Genomic DNA, 19,543 nt, shown 5'->3' with positions numbered 1-19,543 from the left:
CATACCTGCAATACCTCAACATACCAGGGTTTTGCAGATTTTTTTCATCTAGTATGGTGTCTCTGCTTCAGGGAATGCAACTTAAATGTTCTAATTTAACTTCATAAAATAGAACTTGCAACTTGGAACCATACTTTTGAAGGCAAAACACTTATTCTTATTAGACTTACCATGACAGTATTGGCAGACTCATCTTTTTGCAATACCAACTGCTCTGCTTCAGGTTTTTTCTCCCTCTCATTTTCTGATATTTGTAATTCCTTCTTTCCAACAGCTCTTCCCAAGTTTGGCTTGTACCTCTGGAATCTGCTCCGCAGTAACTGGACAGGTTGAAGAGGTGTTTGTTTACTTTCTTCTTCAGTGGTATTTTTGCTATCAGTGCTAAGTCAGACAAAAAAAAAAAATCTGAAACTTAATACAAAAGCATGTCATTAACAAACACAGGTTCATTATATTTACACATAAAAACCAGCTGAGTTTTTAAAAGAAAGCATGTAAACACAAAGTTCTGCTGAGTTTAAGTTACAAACACAAAACTTTGTTTCAGCAAAAATTTCAAAGCATTGGTCTCCTAACTATTTCCACAACAGAATTAACTAACTCACTGGAGACATTAATTTACGATCTGCTTATTACTATAAAAACAAAGCAATTTTCACATGGTTTCACCAATAAGCAAACTAGTATTCCTCTGCTTACATGAAATGAATCTAATGTTTCAGACGACAAAACAGTTGTAAAATGAATGCTCATTAATTTCATGCGTAGCATAGAAGTAACTGGAATTTTAGTACAACTAGTGTTAAAACCATGAGAACTGAGATTTTTTTCAGTATTTTTATTAGATTTTCTTTGCCAGTTAGCAATCCATTGGCACAATGATTTCCTTTCAAAATACCTTCATTGTTACAGTCAAGAAACAAAAGTAGCTAAGCCCTTACCCTGCATTAGTAGTTAAGGTGTCATCTTGGTTAATTTCAGGTAGACAAAACTTGAGTTCACCATCCTCTGATCTTGAAAGTGTCTTTGGGGACTTACAACTTGGCCCCTCAGAAACCTCCTGAGAGCCAAATGCCTTTTCCTTTCCTAAGGATTCCAATGGTTGCAGGACTTCATATTTTCCTGCTTTCTGAAAAATGTAAACACCAGAACCAGAAAAAGTCATGATACTAAACCAAAAGGAGACATCATGATGTCCATGAAGTTTGGTACTAATCACTCTCTGAAGTGTTTCTTGCAAAAACCCCTCTGTAACTTCTCACTAATAATTTCCCAGTCTTTCCAGGACAAACACACATTTGTTTCTTTTAAATAAAATAGCTTGAAATCTAGATTTCTACTTTGCCGTCTTCTATTAATACTTTCTGTCTTCACTGTCTACTCTACAAGGCCACCTCAGGTCAGAAAGACATCTAGACACATAACAAGAGATACAGAATGCATGTAATCTTTTTCTCCTCACATACAACCAAGTGGAAAGCACTGCAGTTTTCATGTAGAAAATTCTAGCTTTTGAAAAAATTGTTTTAAAAAAGATTAACTTGTATTTTTTAAATCATCAGTATTTCATTTCACAAACTCAAAAGCTCAAATATAACTAAAGAAAAAAAAAAAAGCCTTACATCTGTATCAGGAAGGATGCTACATTCACTGTCACACTGTGTCAAACTTTCTTCCTTGTTGGTAACTTTCTGTGATACACCTTTACTATTTACATCCAGCACTTCCTTTCTACTAGTTGTCGTCCTTAAATTTGGCTTTGGTCTCTGGAATCGACTCCTCAGTAGCCGAGCTGATGATACAACAGTTTTCTCCTCTTCCTTCCGAGGACCAGATTCCCTACAAAACCAAACAAAAGAATAATCGAAGGCATGGGACAACAGTGGTTCTCCAAGTCATGTATGACATACTTGTATGTAGCTCTCTCCAATACAGTAGCCAAGGATAAAAATCCTTAGCTTTCTTAGAGCAATAACAAAGTTAGTGACATTGTGAAAAAAGACCCAATGAAAGCACACTGAACATCACCAAAACCTGTGTATCTTATAAATCAGTGAGCAAAGATAAGTTAAAAGAATATGCCATTTCAGAACAACTGCAACTTCCAGTCACACTTTGAGAGGAATATAAACATTTACAAATGCCTTTCTTTGTCTGATCATGTTTAAAACTACCCAGTAGATTTACAGCACAGTTTTTATTTTTAAAGGACATTTTAATAGGAAACCAAACCCTATACTCAAGGAGTTACATAAGCACATAGGGATGCACTGTTAGGACCAACATAGAGAAGATAACCACAAGAACTGAGCATTAGAAAAACATATTTCTTTGAAAACTGGGCTCACAGTCTAAAGATCAAATTAACATCCAACAGCATATAAATTTAGTGCTTTCAAACTCTTGGGGTTTTGTTTGTTTGTTTAAGTCTAGTGTTGTCTTGATTAAATATCTCATTATACATATAAAACTTGTTTTTAATGCTGGAGTTGAATGTAAAAGTGTAGAATATCTAGAGATATTGATGGTTTTGAACTATCCCTTCTCCATTTAAGAAATAACCTTACCCTGTATTGAAATCTGAAACCTGTTTCAAGACATCTGACAGTCCCTTTTCACTTTCATAGCTTTCTGCTTCTGAGGACTTTCCGTGGGAACACTGCCTCATATGTATTGAGTTCATCTCAGAATCTGTAGAAACATCCCCTTCTAACATCACATTGCATGGCTGAGCGTCTTCATGAACCGTCACATCCTAAAAGGAATAAGAGTTTCACTCTATTAAGATGAAATATTTGCTCGACCTCTCTTTTAGAAGAGCAGAGGGAAAAGAAAAAGTTTAATTTAGGCTCTCTTACAAAAACACTCAAAAAGATCTCTCTTGCTTCCTGTGCATCCAACTAGTATCAGTAGATACTTTAAAAGTAAAAATTTGTTATTTTTCTATATACTTTCTATCTGAAGTGGTCTCTTTTCCAAGAGACCTTTTTTCTCTGTACTTCTCTTTTCAGATCTGGTATCACAAATAACACAACAAAGTGAGATATAATCTATCTATCCATGGAAAACAGAACCCAAGTACAAGCATGAGGAAGTTCTATGACAATTCAGTTTATTCTGAAAGAATAAACAAAGCATGCAAAGGCTATGCTTACAAATTATGTGGTATGTACCTAGATCTTTTTTACTACAGGCAAAACAGTGTGCCTAAGCAACTGCTCAAGAAACTTACATTTTTGAGCCATGGATCATTGTTTTCATCCCTATGGTGTATCACACCTTTTTCTACTTCTCCACCTTCAGTTTTCTCCTCTTCAGGATCTTTCTCATCTGTCAGGTCTTTTTGCCTTGCAACAGTTCTTCCTAGATTTGGTTTTGGTCTCTGCACTCTGCCTCTCTTTAGAGGTGTTGGTTTCAGCACACTCTGTTTGCTGTCTTCTTGTAAACCAGCTGTTTCATTAGACCTGGACAAATACGTAAGATATGTAAGTACATACCACATCTGAAAGTGGGAGGAGTCTTGGAGAAGTGATATTTTTTTCTTTTCTTTTTTTTTTTAACAGTTATTAACATACACTTATCTAAAATGGAGCTATGCATTATTAACTTCATGAAACAATAAAGTCAGAAGTTTATCTGCTAAAGACTGAAAAAGTACCTGACAAGTTTAAACTTATGTTTGCCCTGTTCTTTTTCTTTTCCCACTGGAGACAGGATACCACACTAGACAGACCTTTTTCTGACCCATAATGGCTCTTCTTGTATTCCTATCTGGTCTAGAGGCAGATGGACCTAATTTAATGAAGGGTTAAAAATCATAAACGTTCAGAAAACACATAAATAACTTAATAATCTTACTAACTTAAAAAGATCAGATGCACATTATTACAACTGTCAGATACGTCTATGCCTTTTTACCCTGAGCACCAAGTTATATAGCATGTTAATGAAAGAAATAACTGCTAAATTTGGGGGGGGGTTTGTTGCTGTTGTAGCTTCGTTTTTGTGGGTTGTGGTTTGTTTTTTTTTTTTTTGGGGGGGGGGGGGGGCTTTTTTGTTGTTTTGTGTGCTTTTTCTTTTGTTTTTTCTTTTTTTCATAATCTCTCCTCCAAAACATATTCTTCTTCTTACACTACAGCTACCATTTCTCCACTGAAGCAAAATAGAAGAAACAATTCTTAATTAACACGTGCATTAAATTGCCCACATGTTGCAATAATTGCCCTAATACCAGACACCTAACACTTAACTACTCTTTAAGAACACTTATTCCTATTGTTTAAATACTTAACACTTTCCACCACTGAAACAGATGCATTTCAGTATTAAAGCTAGTGGAGAAGGTTTGTTTGATTTTTCAAAGGACTAACTTTTCCAGGTTTTTTGCATTTTCATGACTGACATCTCATTTAAAAGCACTGCTTTAAAAAAAAAGTTTAATCTATTTGTTTCATTCACTAAAAAGAGTCCTATTCTTCACTCAATTTCTGTCTCATTGCAGAAGTTTCTTCAGAAACTTCTGTAATTACCACACCACGTAATACAGCCAGAAAGGAGAGGGATGGCAAATTGCTGGAGAGGAGCACATCTTCTTATTTTTCCCATACTTACTGAGACACTGTCTCCAGGACTTTATCATCTTTTTCCGCAGCTTCTTCACTGGTAGCATCAGACCTATTACTTTGGTCAGTATTCTACATAGAAATTGAACATTAAGACATTAAGCCTCTTACATTTATAAAGCACAGCATTACCTAACAGACCAGGTAACTGTCCATAACAGGATACAAAATGGATTGCTTATGACAGACACAGGAAGTTACAGGGTGCATTTCACACAGTCAGAAAGGTGCAGTAAAATCTAGATCAAACAACTGAAGCTGTATTCGCTGCAGGACATGAAAGATTACTGGCATCTACTGTTTGTGTGACAAGCTCCCAGCTTAGCTGAGGCCTCTAAGCAATATCACACTGTCACTGCAGGTTAAGGCTGACTCCTGGTCACACTCAGGGGGAAAAAAGAAAAGAAAAAAAAAAAAAGAAAAGACAAAGATAACATTGCTGTTGCATCCAGCAGCTTTTTAGTGAACACGTTATCTCCAGTTACCTTACTCTATTAAATACCTTTTCGGTTTCCCGCTTAGGCTGTGGATGGGACATTTTATCATTTCCTGCATCTTTTCCAGGCTCTTCTTTCCTTCCAGACGCTCTTGTAACATTAGGCTTAAATCTCTGTCGACATCCTCTAACTATTGCCTTTGCAATTACAGTTTTTTCAGGTTCTCTGCACAAAGTATTCACAACAGTGACATTTACTCCATAATATTCAAGCCTATGTAATATTCAGTGACTTGCACAGCTTTCTTTACTGGAATTGGGTTGTCTTCAGAAGGATTTGCACACTTATGCAAGTTTCTTCACATGAGAACCAAACTTTGCTTAGTCTTACAGAATGTGGAAACTCAATTTATCTACTATCTGTTAAAAAGATATGACGTTATCACATAGGGGAGGAGCCTAACTAGACTGCATACCATAGCTGCTTCTGCAAGTGTCAGAAGCAGAGCCATTAGCTGGCAACTGAGGGTGGGAAGAAGGCAAAGCCATAGTTATCACTTCCCTCCCTTCCCCCTCCCAAATTCCAAGCATAGATGGTACTTCGTAAAGTAATGCTTTCCTCAGCTTCCTGGAAAATAAGTACATACCTTCTACCACAGTAGCACTTGCTATTATCCAAGAAAAAGCCAAAGTCAAATTTAAGATTTATATTAAAACTTCACAATTACTGTTGTCTTTTTATAACAGCACTACATAGAATAAATTAACAATTATAGTCAGTTAATTCCAGGAGACCAGAAAAGCGATCTCAATACTCACTCAGATTTAGTATCCAAATCCATGTTCTCTGCTTCTGTGGCTTCATTTCTGTTTCTTCTACTGTCTTCCTCAGAGCACTGGAATTGAGGCAATGAATATTACTCTTGGACAAATGTACAGATACCTCAGAGATAGTTCTTAGAATACTACTTATTAGACTGTAGCTGGTCCACAGTATCAGCATTGGTCAAAACAGATACAGCATCAAGAGCATAGCATAGTAAGCAACGTTCCTCCTTCTGACCTTTTCATCTGTATTCACAAGGTTTGGAGAGGAAGTCTCAGCCTCCATTTTCTCTTGGGTTGCTGCTTCTCTCCTTCCAGATGATCTCACTAAATTGGGTTTAGGTCTTCGCAAGTGCCCTCTGTCTGCTGGCTTTTCAGTTTTCCTTGAGATATAAAAAGAGGTGGTATATATTATAAGCAAAGAGAAACTTCGGTTTCTCTTTGTCTTATAAGTCTTATATGGTCCAAAATGTACTTCAAGTGTACCACAGACTGCATGAGTAATGCAGCAAGACAATAAACTGAAAAGAATTGTGTTACATCTTTCTGGTATTAGAAGATATGCTACTACTTAATGCAAAGAATGTCAAATAAACCTTAACAACTTTGCTGGCTTTCAGTGGATCCTAATTAAAAATATCTGAAGGAAGTGTTTTCTTGCTGTTAAATAACTAGAAGTACCTCTTCTCCTAGGGATTCACAACTGATGTCAGTGTGAACAGGCTTACTAATTTCAACAGAAACAACAGAAATCTGCTCCAAAGTAGAGCAGATTTACTTTATATACAAAATTTTGCATTTGCCTCTCCTGTGCCTTCATCCCCTTTCAAAGCTATCCCACTCACAGAACTATTAACTGCTGTTTTCAAACACCTTGTCCAACTGCCAACATACCTACATTATTGAAGAACGGGGTACTTACATCAGTCTCTGTGTCCTTAACCATTGCAATAGAGTGTCCTGGGATTCACACACTGTTTGACAGAGCCCTACAGCTTATCAATAATCTTCAGATTGGGAACTACTACCTTTTCTTATATTCTTCCTAGGACAGGGCAAATAAAGCTTTGACAGCCTTTACCATAAGAGTGAGCTGCCCTTCAATAAAGGAGAGACAAAAGCATGAAAAACAATCTAGCATTAACTAGAAGCCCATCCCTAAATCATCTTTAAAAAATTATATCATGGAACAGGAAGCTGCTGATCACATAAAAATGGAAACTTCAGGCACAGACTTGTTTAAACACCACTGCTCAGTTACAGCAATAAGTGTAAGAAATAGTCACAAAGATTAACTTCATAAAGGAGTGCAGGTAAGACAGATACAGCTTGGAGTATCTTCTAGAAGGTGTGTCTCAACTTAGACTCTTACACTGAGTTTCAGAGAGCAACAGTTTCCAATTAGGAAGGCATGAATACACCATATGCATGATGTGTGCAGCTAATAAGCTCTGATGGACAACTGCAAATTTAAAAGAATACAGTGAGCCCTTTTATAAGAAAAATCAACTTTCACAGCCAAGGTTCATCCACAAAATGGCAGAACTTCTTCAGAGAAATCTCTTGTTCTTGCTGATTGCAGAGGGCCTAGCTTTTTTCTAAGCTTAGTTAAGTCTTCCACCTTGTTCCCACGTCACATTTTAAATCTTAGTCAGAGCATTGCTCCTCAGTGATCAAAATTTCTATCAAAAAACTTCACTGAATATGGAAAAAAGTTATCATGATCTACCGTCTAGTCCAACCTACTATGGTCAATCAGAATTGTATCCAAGTTAAGTAAATGCAGGTTTAGCTCAAGTACCACTGCAAGGTAAAATAATTCTACTTACGTGATTTCAGACTGAGAATCACATTCTGATGCACTCTGCTTTTCATCTGGCTTGTGTAAGTCATGTATGTCTTTGTTCTGAGTAAGGAAAAAAAATAATGTTGTAGCAACGAAATGACAAATGCAGAAGAACACCTTCCTGTAATGCAAAGAAAAGCAGAAACAAGAACAAGTTTCACAGAAAGGTTGAGTCTGGAAGGGACCTCCGGGAGGTCGTCTCATCCAATCCCCCTGCTCAAGCAGGGCCACCTAGAGCTGGTTGTCCAATACCACACCCAGACAGCTTTTGAATATTGCCAAGGATGGAGACTCCACAGTCTCTCTGGGTAACCTGTGCCAGTGCTCGGTCACCCTCACAGTGAAAAAATATTTCCTGATGTTCCAAAGGAACTTCCTGTATTTCATTTTGCACCCATTGCTTCTTCTCCTGTCACTGGGCACCACCAGAAAGAGCTTGGCTCTGTCCTCTTTGCACCCTCCCTTTAGGTTTTTATATAGATATTGAAGAGATACCCGTGAGCCTTCTCTTCCCCAGGCTGAACTGCCTCTGCTCTTTCAGCCTTTCATCACAGGAGAGATCCTTCACCATCTTCACAGCCCTTTGACAGGCTATCTCCAGCATGTCCAGGTCTCTCATACCAGGGAGTGCAGAACTAGTCACAGTACTCCAGGTGTAGCCTCACCAGTGCTGAACGGGACGAAGGATCACCTCCCTCAACGTGCTGGCACAGCTTCTCCTAATGCAGCCCAGGATACCATTAGCCTTTTTTGCAGCCAGTGCACATTGCTGGCCCATGTTCAACTTGGTGTCCACCAGGACATACAGGTTCTTTTCTGCAAAGCTGCTTGCCATCTAGGTGGTCCCCAGCATGTACTGGTGCCTCCTGGGTTGTTCCTCCCCAGGTGCAGGACTTTGCACTTTCCCTTCTGGAACTTCACGAGGTTCCTGTCAGTTCATTTCTTTAATTGGATGAAGCTGATAACAGACTCCTTAGGCAGTATCAGCTATCATTACTTTCCAGGTCTAGTATTTAAGTCATTTTCCTAGACAGCAGTGACCATCACTCTGAAAATTAAAAAAAAACTTGACCACATAGCAAACTAATCACAACTACAGCAAAGATTTTATGGAGCCTATTTAGTGAATTAAGGTAAAAGCCTACTGCATAAAACCATTATTTCTTTATTCTATCTACCTCTTTAATAATATTAATAGAATCGTGTTTCACATCACTGGTTTGCTGAGTATTTCTACTTTTAGGTCAGTGATTATGTTCATGTACTTTTAAAGTAAATTAACTACAGCAGGCCAAGAGAATTAGAACTGATATGAAAGGTCTTTTGAAATTATCAGTTTTAGAGATTATTATGTCTTTTTCTCATGTCAAACAGCCGTAATTTATCAGCCAGAGAGCTTAGCTACTCAGGCTACTGACGCCACTATAATAGGCTGGTGTATATAGCACATTGCCCTGTTCAGTTCGTTCATTTTTCTAAATATTATTCCAACTAATATCAGGAGATTGTATTGTTATAACATTTCCAACTACAGGCATTTAGTATTTGCGAAGATCCTAAGTAGCTGATTTTCTATTAAGATGAAGACATTATTTCAGGTAACAGAATCTAAAATAAGGGCCAAAGGACAAATAATTTGCCCGTCACATTAGGGAAACACTAACACTTAGAATTTCCTAATCTCTCACCACAAACTGTAGCCGTAAGATCATTCGTCACCTTAGAGAGCACAAGAGAAAGTAATTCATTCCCCCTCAGCACAAACATTTAAACAGTGTGATATTTAGTTCCAAAAACGACAATGATGCAAGGACAGAAGGATTATCAGAGGAATGGAACTTTCTCTATATGAGGAGAAATGTAAGATTAGGACTCTTCAGCTTGAAAACAATATTGTTGAAAAGAGGAAAAAGTGGCATTATAAACAAGAATAGCTTGGAGAAAATGAACAGGAACACCAGAAAGATGAACAGGAACATAACAATGGAAGTACAGTGCATATTAAACTACCAGGCACCAGGCTTAAAACAATCCAAAGAATACACTTTTTTTTAATTAAGTGAATAATTAAAGGAATTAACTCTCAGCTGTACTATGCAATTCATGATAAAGATATAGATAGATACAAAAAAGCAGCTAGACAAACTCATGAGTAAGAAGTGCATCAAGGGCTTCAAAAGAAGCGAGACACAATCTCAGCAAGTTTCTAAACTGCTGGACCTGATTAGAAGGTACCCAAAGAAAAATCATTCAATCTTGGTCCAGTTTCTTTCATCTTTCCTGAAACACCTCATGGCAGCCAGTACCAGTGGACAAGAGTTTACACAGGTTTCCATTCTGAGGCAGCACAAACAACCCAATGCTCATCCTGCTCAAATCAGTTTCTAACATTGCACTAGAAAGTGTACGCCAGCAAAATCTTGCTCTGAGGTTTTACTGTTGGTATTGTACTGCTTCACTTCTGAATAATTAAACTGTTCATCTGTTTAAATTCTCTATGAGGTAAGCCAGGCATGTACAGTATACTCTCTGAATAAACTCAGTATAACAGACAACCCATTAAAGCCAGCCATATCGATAGTATTTAAGTTTTGGTGATGTGAGGCTTGTTGCCTTTTTTCCACCTAGTGGTAAAAACATCACAAAAACAACCAAAAAATGGCTTTGATTTACAAAAATGGTTTTAATGGTAAAGAGGAAGATCTTAAGAAGTAAGAATTACCTAAAAAATAAAAATACCTTTGTTTCTCTAGTTTCTTCAGATTGTCTTTCTTTGCTTCTAATCTTTGAAAGCGGTAACTCTGAAATCTGGCTTTCCTGTGATGTATCATCTCTAATATCTAGGGTTCTCAGTTTAGCAGATTCCATTTCTAGTATAACATCATTGCTATCTTCAAAGCTGAAATCAACAAAAGCACACAAAAACATTATATTAGAGTATTTTAATTAAAAAGCTATTATTGTTTACAGATAGATCCAAGTTGCACAGAAAAATTATGCAATTTTGACTTTAAATAACTACACGGGTTTCAGAGAATCTGACAAGTTTTAGTGATATTTGCAGGATATGAGTTTAAAACAACTTTTGTACTTTTGCAATGCTATTACACGATGTTAAAATCCCATCTGAATATCCTAGACTAGATAGTTTTTTAAAACAGACTTTACTAATATAAACAATGTATGCAGAAGCTTTTTTTCCCTGATTTTCTGTAACAATCTATGTTGAGTTCAAAGACAAATACTGTTCATTCATATGCTTCCAACGAGGTATTAAAGCACACAGAAGTTCTGGGAATCTGTATGAAATAACAAACAATTACAATACAGCTAAATACAATAATTAACATGCAAAATTCTGAACAGCTTCATAATGACTTTTTAGATTTACCACTTTCTTGTACAAGTTTAATAAAACAAACATAGACTTTCTTTCTAGTAAAAAAATGCCCAAAATTGAAACCAAAATCTTGCCTCCCACCTAGGTTCCACACAAATAAAGTTCAAGCAACTTTCCTTTCCCACAAGAACCATCTTCTTAAAAACCGATATAAATTCCAAATGTATAGCAACAGTACTTAGCAACATTACCAAGCAGTGCTTTGAATATTAGGAGTTAGGTTAAGCCAATAGCCTTCATGAACACCCTAAAAAAAAGTGAAAACAGTTTTGGATGGGATTTTAGTATTACTGTAAATTAACTTTGCAAGGGCAGCCCATCAGGGCAGAGAATATATTGAGAGTGTAAATTAAAAACAGCTTACTAAAAGCCAGGACAGTTCTCAGAAACCAAAAACCTGCCCATTCTGTGCCAGTTAACATCATGGTAAGCATGAATAAATAAAACCAATGTTAAAACTTTAAAATATTTTTTATTTTGCCTAAGCTTTCCATTGTAAACATTACCTGTATAAATTGACATCGCTTTCTCTCTCCATTATGTCATCCACTGATAAACAGGACTCTGATCTCTCTTGCTCTGTAACAGCAGTCTCATCTTGTTTTCCTTCAGTAACACTATCCAGTTCTTCTCTACAGGTAGTATGACCATCATTGTTTGCATCACATACCATTTTTTTTTCTGCTAATGAATAAGAATTAAATCAATTTGGACATTCTGGGCAACACCTTAGAATTCCAATTCTCACAGCCTAGCTGCAGTGAAGCAAGAGTTAATTTAAAACAAAAAAATCCCAGTAGAAAATGCCTAAGTATTAAGATTTAAGAGAACTGTTCTCAGCAAAAATAAAATGTTTAGATTCATCATGAAAGCTGATTTTGAAAGGCATTGTTTCACAACCTCCCAAGGTAGGTCAGTGATATAAATCAAAACCCAAGTTCTCATTTTTAAATTTGTAATATAAAATTTATATTTGAACATTTGAAAGTGAGCACTTTTGCCTCTTACTTTTCTTAGAGGATTTCCCTTCTTCAGCAATTTTTGAAGGGACAGCCATTTCTTCTGGAAGATTCTCCACTTCCTGTTCAAGATCATCTTTTCTCTTCTTCTTTCTCTTCTTTTTTGCTAATGCTGGCTCTAATACAACCTGTTCTTCTGCCTGTTCAGAAATGCTCAAAGATTCCTCATTTTCTTTCTCAGCTGTCACAGCATCTGCTTCTGTTTCTGCATCAGAAATTCTGGCTTCCTGAAGATCATCTTGATCATTAGCAGCTTCTGTGCTGGAAGCTTTTGCTATTGAGACAATTTGGTTCCTGGTTAATAGTCTGCTGGAGTATTAGGAGCCATAAACCACAAAGATATTTCCACTAGTACCATCTTGCAAATTCATACATCACTGTCAATATACTGCCAAGGCATATGAACAGGACCATGAGAAGTCAGTCACTGACTTAACAGAAAAGCTTCAGCATAGATTAACTTCAACACTAAATGCAAAACACATTCCGTACATGGGACAACACTTCACCAGGGTAAAGTCAATATAAGATGTAAAGCCAGTTTAGTAAATGCTCTTGTTCCTATGCTTTTTAGGAGGTTACACAGTCACTTTTGGATCCAGGAAAAATCGGCACTGCTATTCCTGAAAAGAATTATCATATCTTTGCAGAAAGAGGTGATGATGGTTGCAGAAAATATGCCATGAAAGAGTAATTTTGACCAATGTATGTAATGTAGTTAATCACTCTTATTTACATAAGAAAGCTGAATTATTATCTAGCTAATAATTCACAAGTTATTTTCTGGGTTTAACGAGTTTCTAAAATTCTCTCTCCTCTTTTCAGGACATTTTACCTTGATCTTGTATTTATGCAGAACATCAACCACCAAGAACCTTTCTCTGTCCTTTTTACTATTCTTATACGAATCTGTTGCCTGTAATTAAGAAACCCAAAATGCAAGAGAAGTAGAAAAGCATACTCACATTGCTTTACGCAAAAAGTGCCTTTAATCTACCATTAAAGTCTATGAAAAGAATTTCTACATGTAGCTGTAAGTCCAAATAGGTGGGACATTTTACTTAATCAAATCTGAAATCGAGGCTATAGAAAAGCAGCAGCTATGTCAATTTTAACAATTAAACAGCGATGTTGCTTCCTAGATAGCACCCCCTTTAAAAACGTTGTTCACTTGTTTGTTCCACTATACCACTCAGAAGAAAGTGGGGTTCTTGTGGAACAAACAAGTGAACAACCCAACAGAATTAGCAGGGAATTCATGAGATGGTGTCAGTATAACTGTTTTCAATTTAAGCACATCTATGAAAAGTCCTTTCACAGGTACTGAGGTAATAAGACACTATATGGTGATCAATAGTAATTAAACATAATCTTTATCCTTTATTTTGAACAGACCGGAAAACTAAAACAACTTTTACAAGATTCCCTGAAAAGAATCACAACCTTCAGATTTAGGGAGTCAAACTATAATTAAAGAAAAAACAGAACCATTAAAAGAAAAGGGTTTAAAATGTAAGAAAAATGTAAATTAATAAGTCACAGAAGAGCTTGCCAAAAATATGGGTTTGGCCCAAGGATTCTAAAAGTGAATTTGTTAGCAACTCATGGAGGTACTTATCAACTGTTTAAATAGTCTATCCCATTCAGAATATCAGTGCTTCAGACTGTGGGAGAGCACTAATCTTAGTGTGATCTCACATTCCTGCCCAGAGAAAACACACCTCAGGAAACTGGTTGCTACCAATTATTACCATGCCACACATCAGTAAACTACATCTGAAAAAGTTACACTATGAAGCCAGGATCCTTTTGCCCTGTCCGGAACAGGGAAGGAAAAGATTCCATACGTGATTTTTCCTCTGCTAGCAACACATTACTGACCACTGCTCTGTAATGATACCTCAAGCATTCTTTTGAAGTACCTTTTGGCTTCTTCCGAGGCCTTGATGGCTTCTTTTCCTTCGGCTTCTGGCTTTTAACAGTCTTTTGCTTCCTCTTTTCCTCATCTGCTAAGACCTTCTCAAGCAGCTGGGCAAAGAATTCAAAATCAAAGGGCCGCTTTTCTTCTATCAGATTAAAGCAAAGAAATAGAAAAGATTTCAAAGTTGATAATTTTCCCAAGTTTCTGCTTTGTAAAATAATCAGTGGTACCTGTTATGATATCAAAAAGCAAAGGTTATATAAATTTAAACAGAGAATTGGTTTTGAAAATACTTTCTGTATCGCTTCAACAGGGACTAGAGTTGACATATATATGGATTATGGTAGCTTGGCTTTAAAAAACAAATAGTAAAAAGGTTACAGTACTTAGTAGTTTAGAAAATTCAAGAAGTGACAAATACACGAATTGTATTATAGTATCAAATAATGTATTAATGTGCTGCTCTAGGACTTACGTAGCTCATTCAAATCACAAACAAAGCCTTTAAGGATTCTCAAAGCCATTTACAATAAGTAAATGTCCTATAAATTCCCATGAATCAGAATAATCTTCAACTGAATATATATAGGAAAGTTTATATTAATCTCATTTATCAGACACATAGAAAAGCCAGAAATTAAACGTAAAGATCTTTACTGTGAACCACGCTTGTTACAAAAACCTAAGATTCCCCAGCTTCTGAACTCACCTATGAGCAAAACCTTTTTTCTTATAATTAATTCAAGCAAGGCAAAGCACAAAAATTACCATGAAAACAGATGACTACCATTTAATGACTCATTGTAGGGTGGGGTACATTTACTTTACTTACTGAAAGCTTTGTCTATCCTCCATCCATTAGCTTTTTCCTCACGTTTGAACTTGTTCTAAAAGCAAAGGTACATTTGTCTTTTTCAGTAAACAAGAAATGCAACAATACATTGTACAAAATGACAGACCAAGATAAACCTTCTTCAATGCAACAAAGTCTTCTACCAACTAAAGTCATTAAAACTTAAAAGCACACTCGCAGAACACAAGTTTGTAATTAATTTTTAAATATAAAATCTGTTACCAACAGATATCACCAGTCATAATTTTTTATTATTTTCAACATCTTTGTCCTTACTTCCAATCTAAGCAGGGTTTGAGATATCAAAGATTTTCCCAGCTGGAAACCACGAAAGAGGCAACACAGAAGATCCTCACCAAACATGCACTTATGCTTAGCAGCATTCTTCAATTAAAATAAAATTGAGAAAAACTGTGTCTAGATATGCTAGATGTACTAGATATGTTGATTGGAATTCAACCCAGCATATTAATATTTCAGATACTTACTACCTCTTCAAAACATATTAAAAAAGCATTGCTACAGAGACAGTTAGCATCAAAATTATCAATACTAATAGAGGAAGCATAGGAATAGCAAATGAGAAACAGAAAACTGGAAAGAGATGTTTAATTGCTTTATTGAGTGCTTTAATTTTTACCTTAATTTCTGCTCTGGCTCTATGAGGAAACAGCCGTCCAATCAAGGAGAAGTCTGTTCCTACCATACTGATAGCCAAAAAGAACATGTCTGTTTCTGGAGGGAGGATGGGGAGAGGAGAAAAAAGGTACACACACTTAAGTATATAGTTAACCGTTCTTCTGGCTATCTAAAATAAAAACAGCTTTCAAACTTAATGCAATGAGAAAGATAACTTTAAGGTTATCTGCTGTGGCTGCAAGTTCAGCTGGGCTGGAGTATATATGTTATTTTACCTAAGTACCTCTAATAACATTTGCTGAATGAACTATAATCAATTAGACAGTTCTTTCTGTTAATAAAACTGCAGAATGTGAAATATGTTTTGTAAAGCTAGTAAATCAAAGCTAACCAACTCCAAATTGCCAATGTTCATTTTTATTATGAACACAACCACAAACAGAAATCAGAAAAAAATGTGTAAAAATACCATCTCCATTATTATTTGTTAACAGGAAAAGAATGTATTCCAAAAGCAGCACAGTGAATTCTGAAGCTAATTTTTCCATCTACAGTTCTAAAAAACCATTTCCATTTGTAAGAAGTCTTGCACAGTGTTGTCAGCCTAGAGATAATAATCAATTCACAGCAGGCATCACAAAAAACCCCCACCCACTCAAAAACACAGCTGTCCATGTGCAGTGAAATCAGCTGACACAGAGATGGCTTACAGAATTTATTCCTATCCATGCTGGAAGAACTAAGTAAAGAAGCTGTTAAGAAGTGCTAACTGTGTCATATAGAGCTCAAACATCCAGAAACCAGAATCCAAAATTACGCTTTTGATAAGGCAGACTAGCATTTCCACAGCATCTAAACATCCACGACAGAAAAAATTCACAGGTAGCTTGCATATCATAAGGCACTGGATTTTTTAAACATGCCAATTTTCACAGTAAACATCAGAGCTCTGCTTGTTGTAAGAGTTCGGAGGGTTGAGACTATGTCACACATAAGTAGATCCATTTACTCCACTGGAAATAAAAATTGTTGAGTACAAAGCATAGATGGAAAACTAAGATTTTTCTGCAGCCTCAAAACTTGACACCAAAAATATACTCACCCTTATTTGACCATGGTTTTGTGTAAAAACTTTTCCTGAAGCTGGAATAAGTAGTTGTAGAGCCACGCTCAAAAATGGGATCATTTTCTTCTACAACACATGGGCCTTTTGTTCTAAGAACTTCTACAGTTAAACTGGAAAAGCAAACACACAAAGAGACTCATCTGAAAATATTGCTAACAAGACACATAGTAGAAGTTTATAAGCCAGCTATTCAGACTTTTCCTGCCATAAGTCAGAGTTTGTATTGTAATGAGGTTTAATAATTACATTCATATGTATTTTAATGGGAAAATGCTGCAAGAAATCATTAACCTACACAGTCTGTGCAAGTAAACTTGCTTTTCCCTTTTTATAAGATATAGTACAGGCAGACATAATTAAATATCTTTTTTAAAAAATTGTCTTTTTAACATTCAAGAAAATTAATTTGCAAAACCACAAGAGCTTTTCCACATCCTTTTAGAATACTTTCAAATTCCTTTACCAGGACTGCTCTAGCCTTACACCTTGGCCTTAATCTCATGCTAATAATACATTTGGGGAACTCAATAATTTGGTAATCTAATACTTCAAAAAAAGTCGTATTCTAAGCAAAGTTACTGAAAACACTGACAGCTGAATAAAGCAGCAACACGCAAGATGCAAAGCTGGAGCAAATCATACTGACAACGAAATAACATTAAGCAGACACATGCAACTGTGAGGAACAAAGAAGTTAACTAAATAGAAGACATTTGGAAGTTTGACAAATATTCAACATTCATTCACTGTAATAAAATACGGCATCTTATCTTCCTCTCTCCTTCTCCGAAAACATTTCTCATGGAGAAAGTTTGCCACTACTGAGATACAGATAACTGCTGCTCATATTTTGCCACATATTTGCACTGTTGCCTAAGTTAGGACAGGTCAACACTCAACAGATAAATACACTCACGTTTGTCCCTGTCCAAAGTAACTGTTCTCTATTCACAAACTAAGCAGCAATGTAGTATATGTTGTCCTTGAGTCAGGCACAGAATTTTTTACCTTTCTTCATCCAGAATAATCGAACCATCTTCTGCTACTTTCACACGAGGAACTAGAAGTGGTCCATCCTGACTCTCCTCCCCATTCTCTGCTTCCTCCTCCTCATCTTCCTCTTCATGATCAGGAGTACTTTTCTCTTCTTGGCTACAATTTTAAGAGACCAAGCAAAAAATATTACTTTTGTTAGTGTTTTGAATTCCTGCTCTGTATGCCAGACATTCAACAATTTAATGAACCACCCAGCAATGCAACTCACGAGCAAGTTAGTCAATACATAAACTCGGGAATCTGCTTTTCATTCTATTGTAAAATGGACAAATCCAAAAATATAATATTGAAAACAAAATGCTCTTTAAACGCCCTCCCCTCCCAAATTACAATTTGTTATAAATAAGGGCTGTGATATTGAAACAGTAAAAAAACCTACCACAGAAACATGGGTTTTTTGCAACACCAGAAAACTTTTTGACTATAAGTTCTTTCATCACCAAGACTTACTCTTTCATTTGACCCAGTGCAGAATTTTTTTCTGTTCTCTTTTCTTCTGCCAATGAAGACCTAGAATTTTATAAAAAGCTAGAGATGAACTTTTGTACAGATGCATTTCTGCTTCATTCCACAAAACCGGCTTTTAGTGGATAACGGACAAAGAAACACAAAGCTTTTTGCCAATTCTTTGTACCACATCTAGACTTCAGTCTAACTGAACAACCACCACTGCTTAATGAATTTTGCTTTTTTTTCTATAAGCAAGGACAAAAAAAGAGATATTTCAAGCAATAATCCACTGTAAGGGTACAGGGAATGTGAGACCATCTGGTTCATTACCTGCTTAAAAGGACTACTCACTGTGAAAGAAAAAAAATAACAAGGAAAGTGATAAAAAAAACACACAAGCACACAAACATTAACAAGCAGGTGATAATAGACAAGAACAGAAAATTCATCTGCTGTTGAGAGGAAGAACAGGACTTGGATAGCTGTACTTATGTTTATTTGATTGGTTTTGGTAGTTGCAGGAAAAAGAGCCTGCTCTGTCTGTGGTAGTCTGTGCAGCCAGCTGCGTTAGTGTTCCCTGTATGTGCACCTCCGGGATGCTCACTCAGGCTTGCTACTGTAAGGGAAACCTGTAAAGGGAACAGTAGCAGCTACATCCATCTAGCCGGAATGGAGAGACCTCCTGGGTCTTGCGGTGCATTTTGTACTTCAGCACCTAGGAAGGAGAAAAGCTTAGCTTCCTGTAGTCCACTAGATTTTGCAGGCAGTCGTAACATTCCTAGCAGCCATAACTAAAAATTTAACTGCAGCAAGTAAAAGAAAAAAAATTAAATTCTATTATTCTGCATTTGTACAGAGATAAATCAACACTAGGGATGCATTCATATTCTTAGATTTCAACAAGGACACTAATCTTCATTCTCATTTCTGTATGAAGATTGAGTAGATATGAAAATGTCTAGAAGCTTTTGTTACCATTGCAACAATACTGCATCTGTACTAATACTCCAGATTTAAGAATTCTCCTTTTCACAATTATTAAATTGGTAGAAAAAGAAAAATCATTTAACCTAAGAAGAGAGAAAAAGAGTCATACTTACTTCATAGGATTGTTTTCTGGCAGATAGTATATCAAGTCCCTCATGGTCATTTTAGAACGATCTGGTGGAGAACGTCCTTCAATTATTGGAGGCCTGTGTTTCAACTGTTTCCATATAAAAATAATAATAAAAAACCCTTAAATTCACCCTGAAAGTACTTTATATTTCACAAATGAATATTTTTCTTTGTTGATGAAGTATCACATTGGGGAGTTTTGTTGTGTGTGTCCCGCCCCAACAACTGAAGTAA

The 19,543-nt window shown here is 36.2% G+C and overlaps 1 protein-coding gene across 4 annotated transcripts in view; it reads right to left on the bottom strand.

Moving 5' to 3' along the window:
• The window catches only part of BDP1 (BDP1 general transcription factor IIIB subunit), a 60,598-nt gene that overhangs the window by 28,297 nt on the left and 12,758 nt on the right, over positions 1 to 19,543 (bottom strand). For 3 of the 4 annotated variants that reach the window (XM_072860500.1, XM_072860499.1, XM_072860497.1), the window contains 20 exons: positions 19,294 to 19,397; positions 18,194 to 18,253; positions 17,696 to 17,839; positions 16,664 to 16,797; positions 15,563 to 15,657; positions 14,902 to 14,956; positions 14,071 to 14,214; positions 12,138 to 12,422; positions 11,636 to 11,813; positions 10,469 to 10,628; positions 7,713 to 7,789; positions 6,122 to 6,266; positions 5,878 to 5,954; positions 5,125 to 5,284; positions 4,612 to 4,694; positions 3,233 to 3,464; positions 2,568 to 2,755; positions 1,623 to 1,839; positions 942 to 1,129; positions 171 to 381 (listed from right to left, as the gene is read on the bottom strand). In XM_072860500.1, coding sequence (XP_072716601.1) covers positions 171 to 381; positions 942 to 1,129; positions 1,623 to 1,839; positions 2,568 to 2,755; positions 3,233 to 3,464; positions 4,612 to 4,694; positions 5,125 to 5,284; positions 5,878 to 5,954; positions 6,122 to 6,266; positions 7,713 to 7,789; positions 10,469 to 10,628; positions 11,636 to 11,813; positions 12,138 to 12,422; positions 14,071 to 14,214; positions 14,902 to 14,956; positions 15,563 to 15,657; positions 16,664 to 16,797; positions 17,696 to 17,839; positions 18,194 to 18,253; positions 19,294 to 19,397 — 2,937 coding nt within the window. The remainder of the gene's footprint in view (positions 1 to 170; positions 382 to 941; positions 1,130 to 1,622; positions 1,840 to 2,567; positions 2,756 to 3,232; positions 3,465 to 4,611; positions 4,695 to 5,124; positions 5,285 to 5,877; positions 5,955 to 6,121; positions 6,267 to 7,712; positions 7,790 to 10,468; positions 10,629 to 11,635; positions 11,814 to 12,137; positions 12,423 to 14,070; positions 14,215 to 14,901; positions 14,957 to 15,562; positions 15,658 to 16,663; positions 16,798 to 17,695; positions 17,840 to 18,193; positions 18,254 to 19,293; positions 19,398 to 19,543) is intronic. The other variant, XM_072860498.1, reaches the window with a different exon arrangement.

The sequence above is a fragment of the Ciconia boyciana genome, chromosome 4, assembly GCF_034638445.1.
Source record: "Ciconia boyciana chromosome 4, ASM3463844v1, whole genome shotgun sequence".
Taxonomy (NCBI): domain Eukaryota; kingdom Metazoa; phylum Chordata; class Aves; order Ciconiiformes; family Ciconiidae; genus Ciconia; species Ciconia boyciana.
Note: the sequence above shows the minus strand (reverse complement) of the source record. Positions and strands in the feature narration are given on the sequence as shown.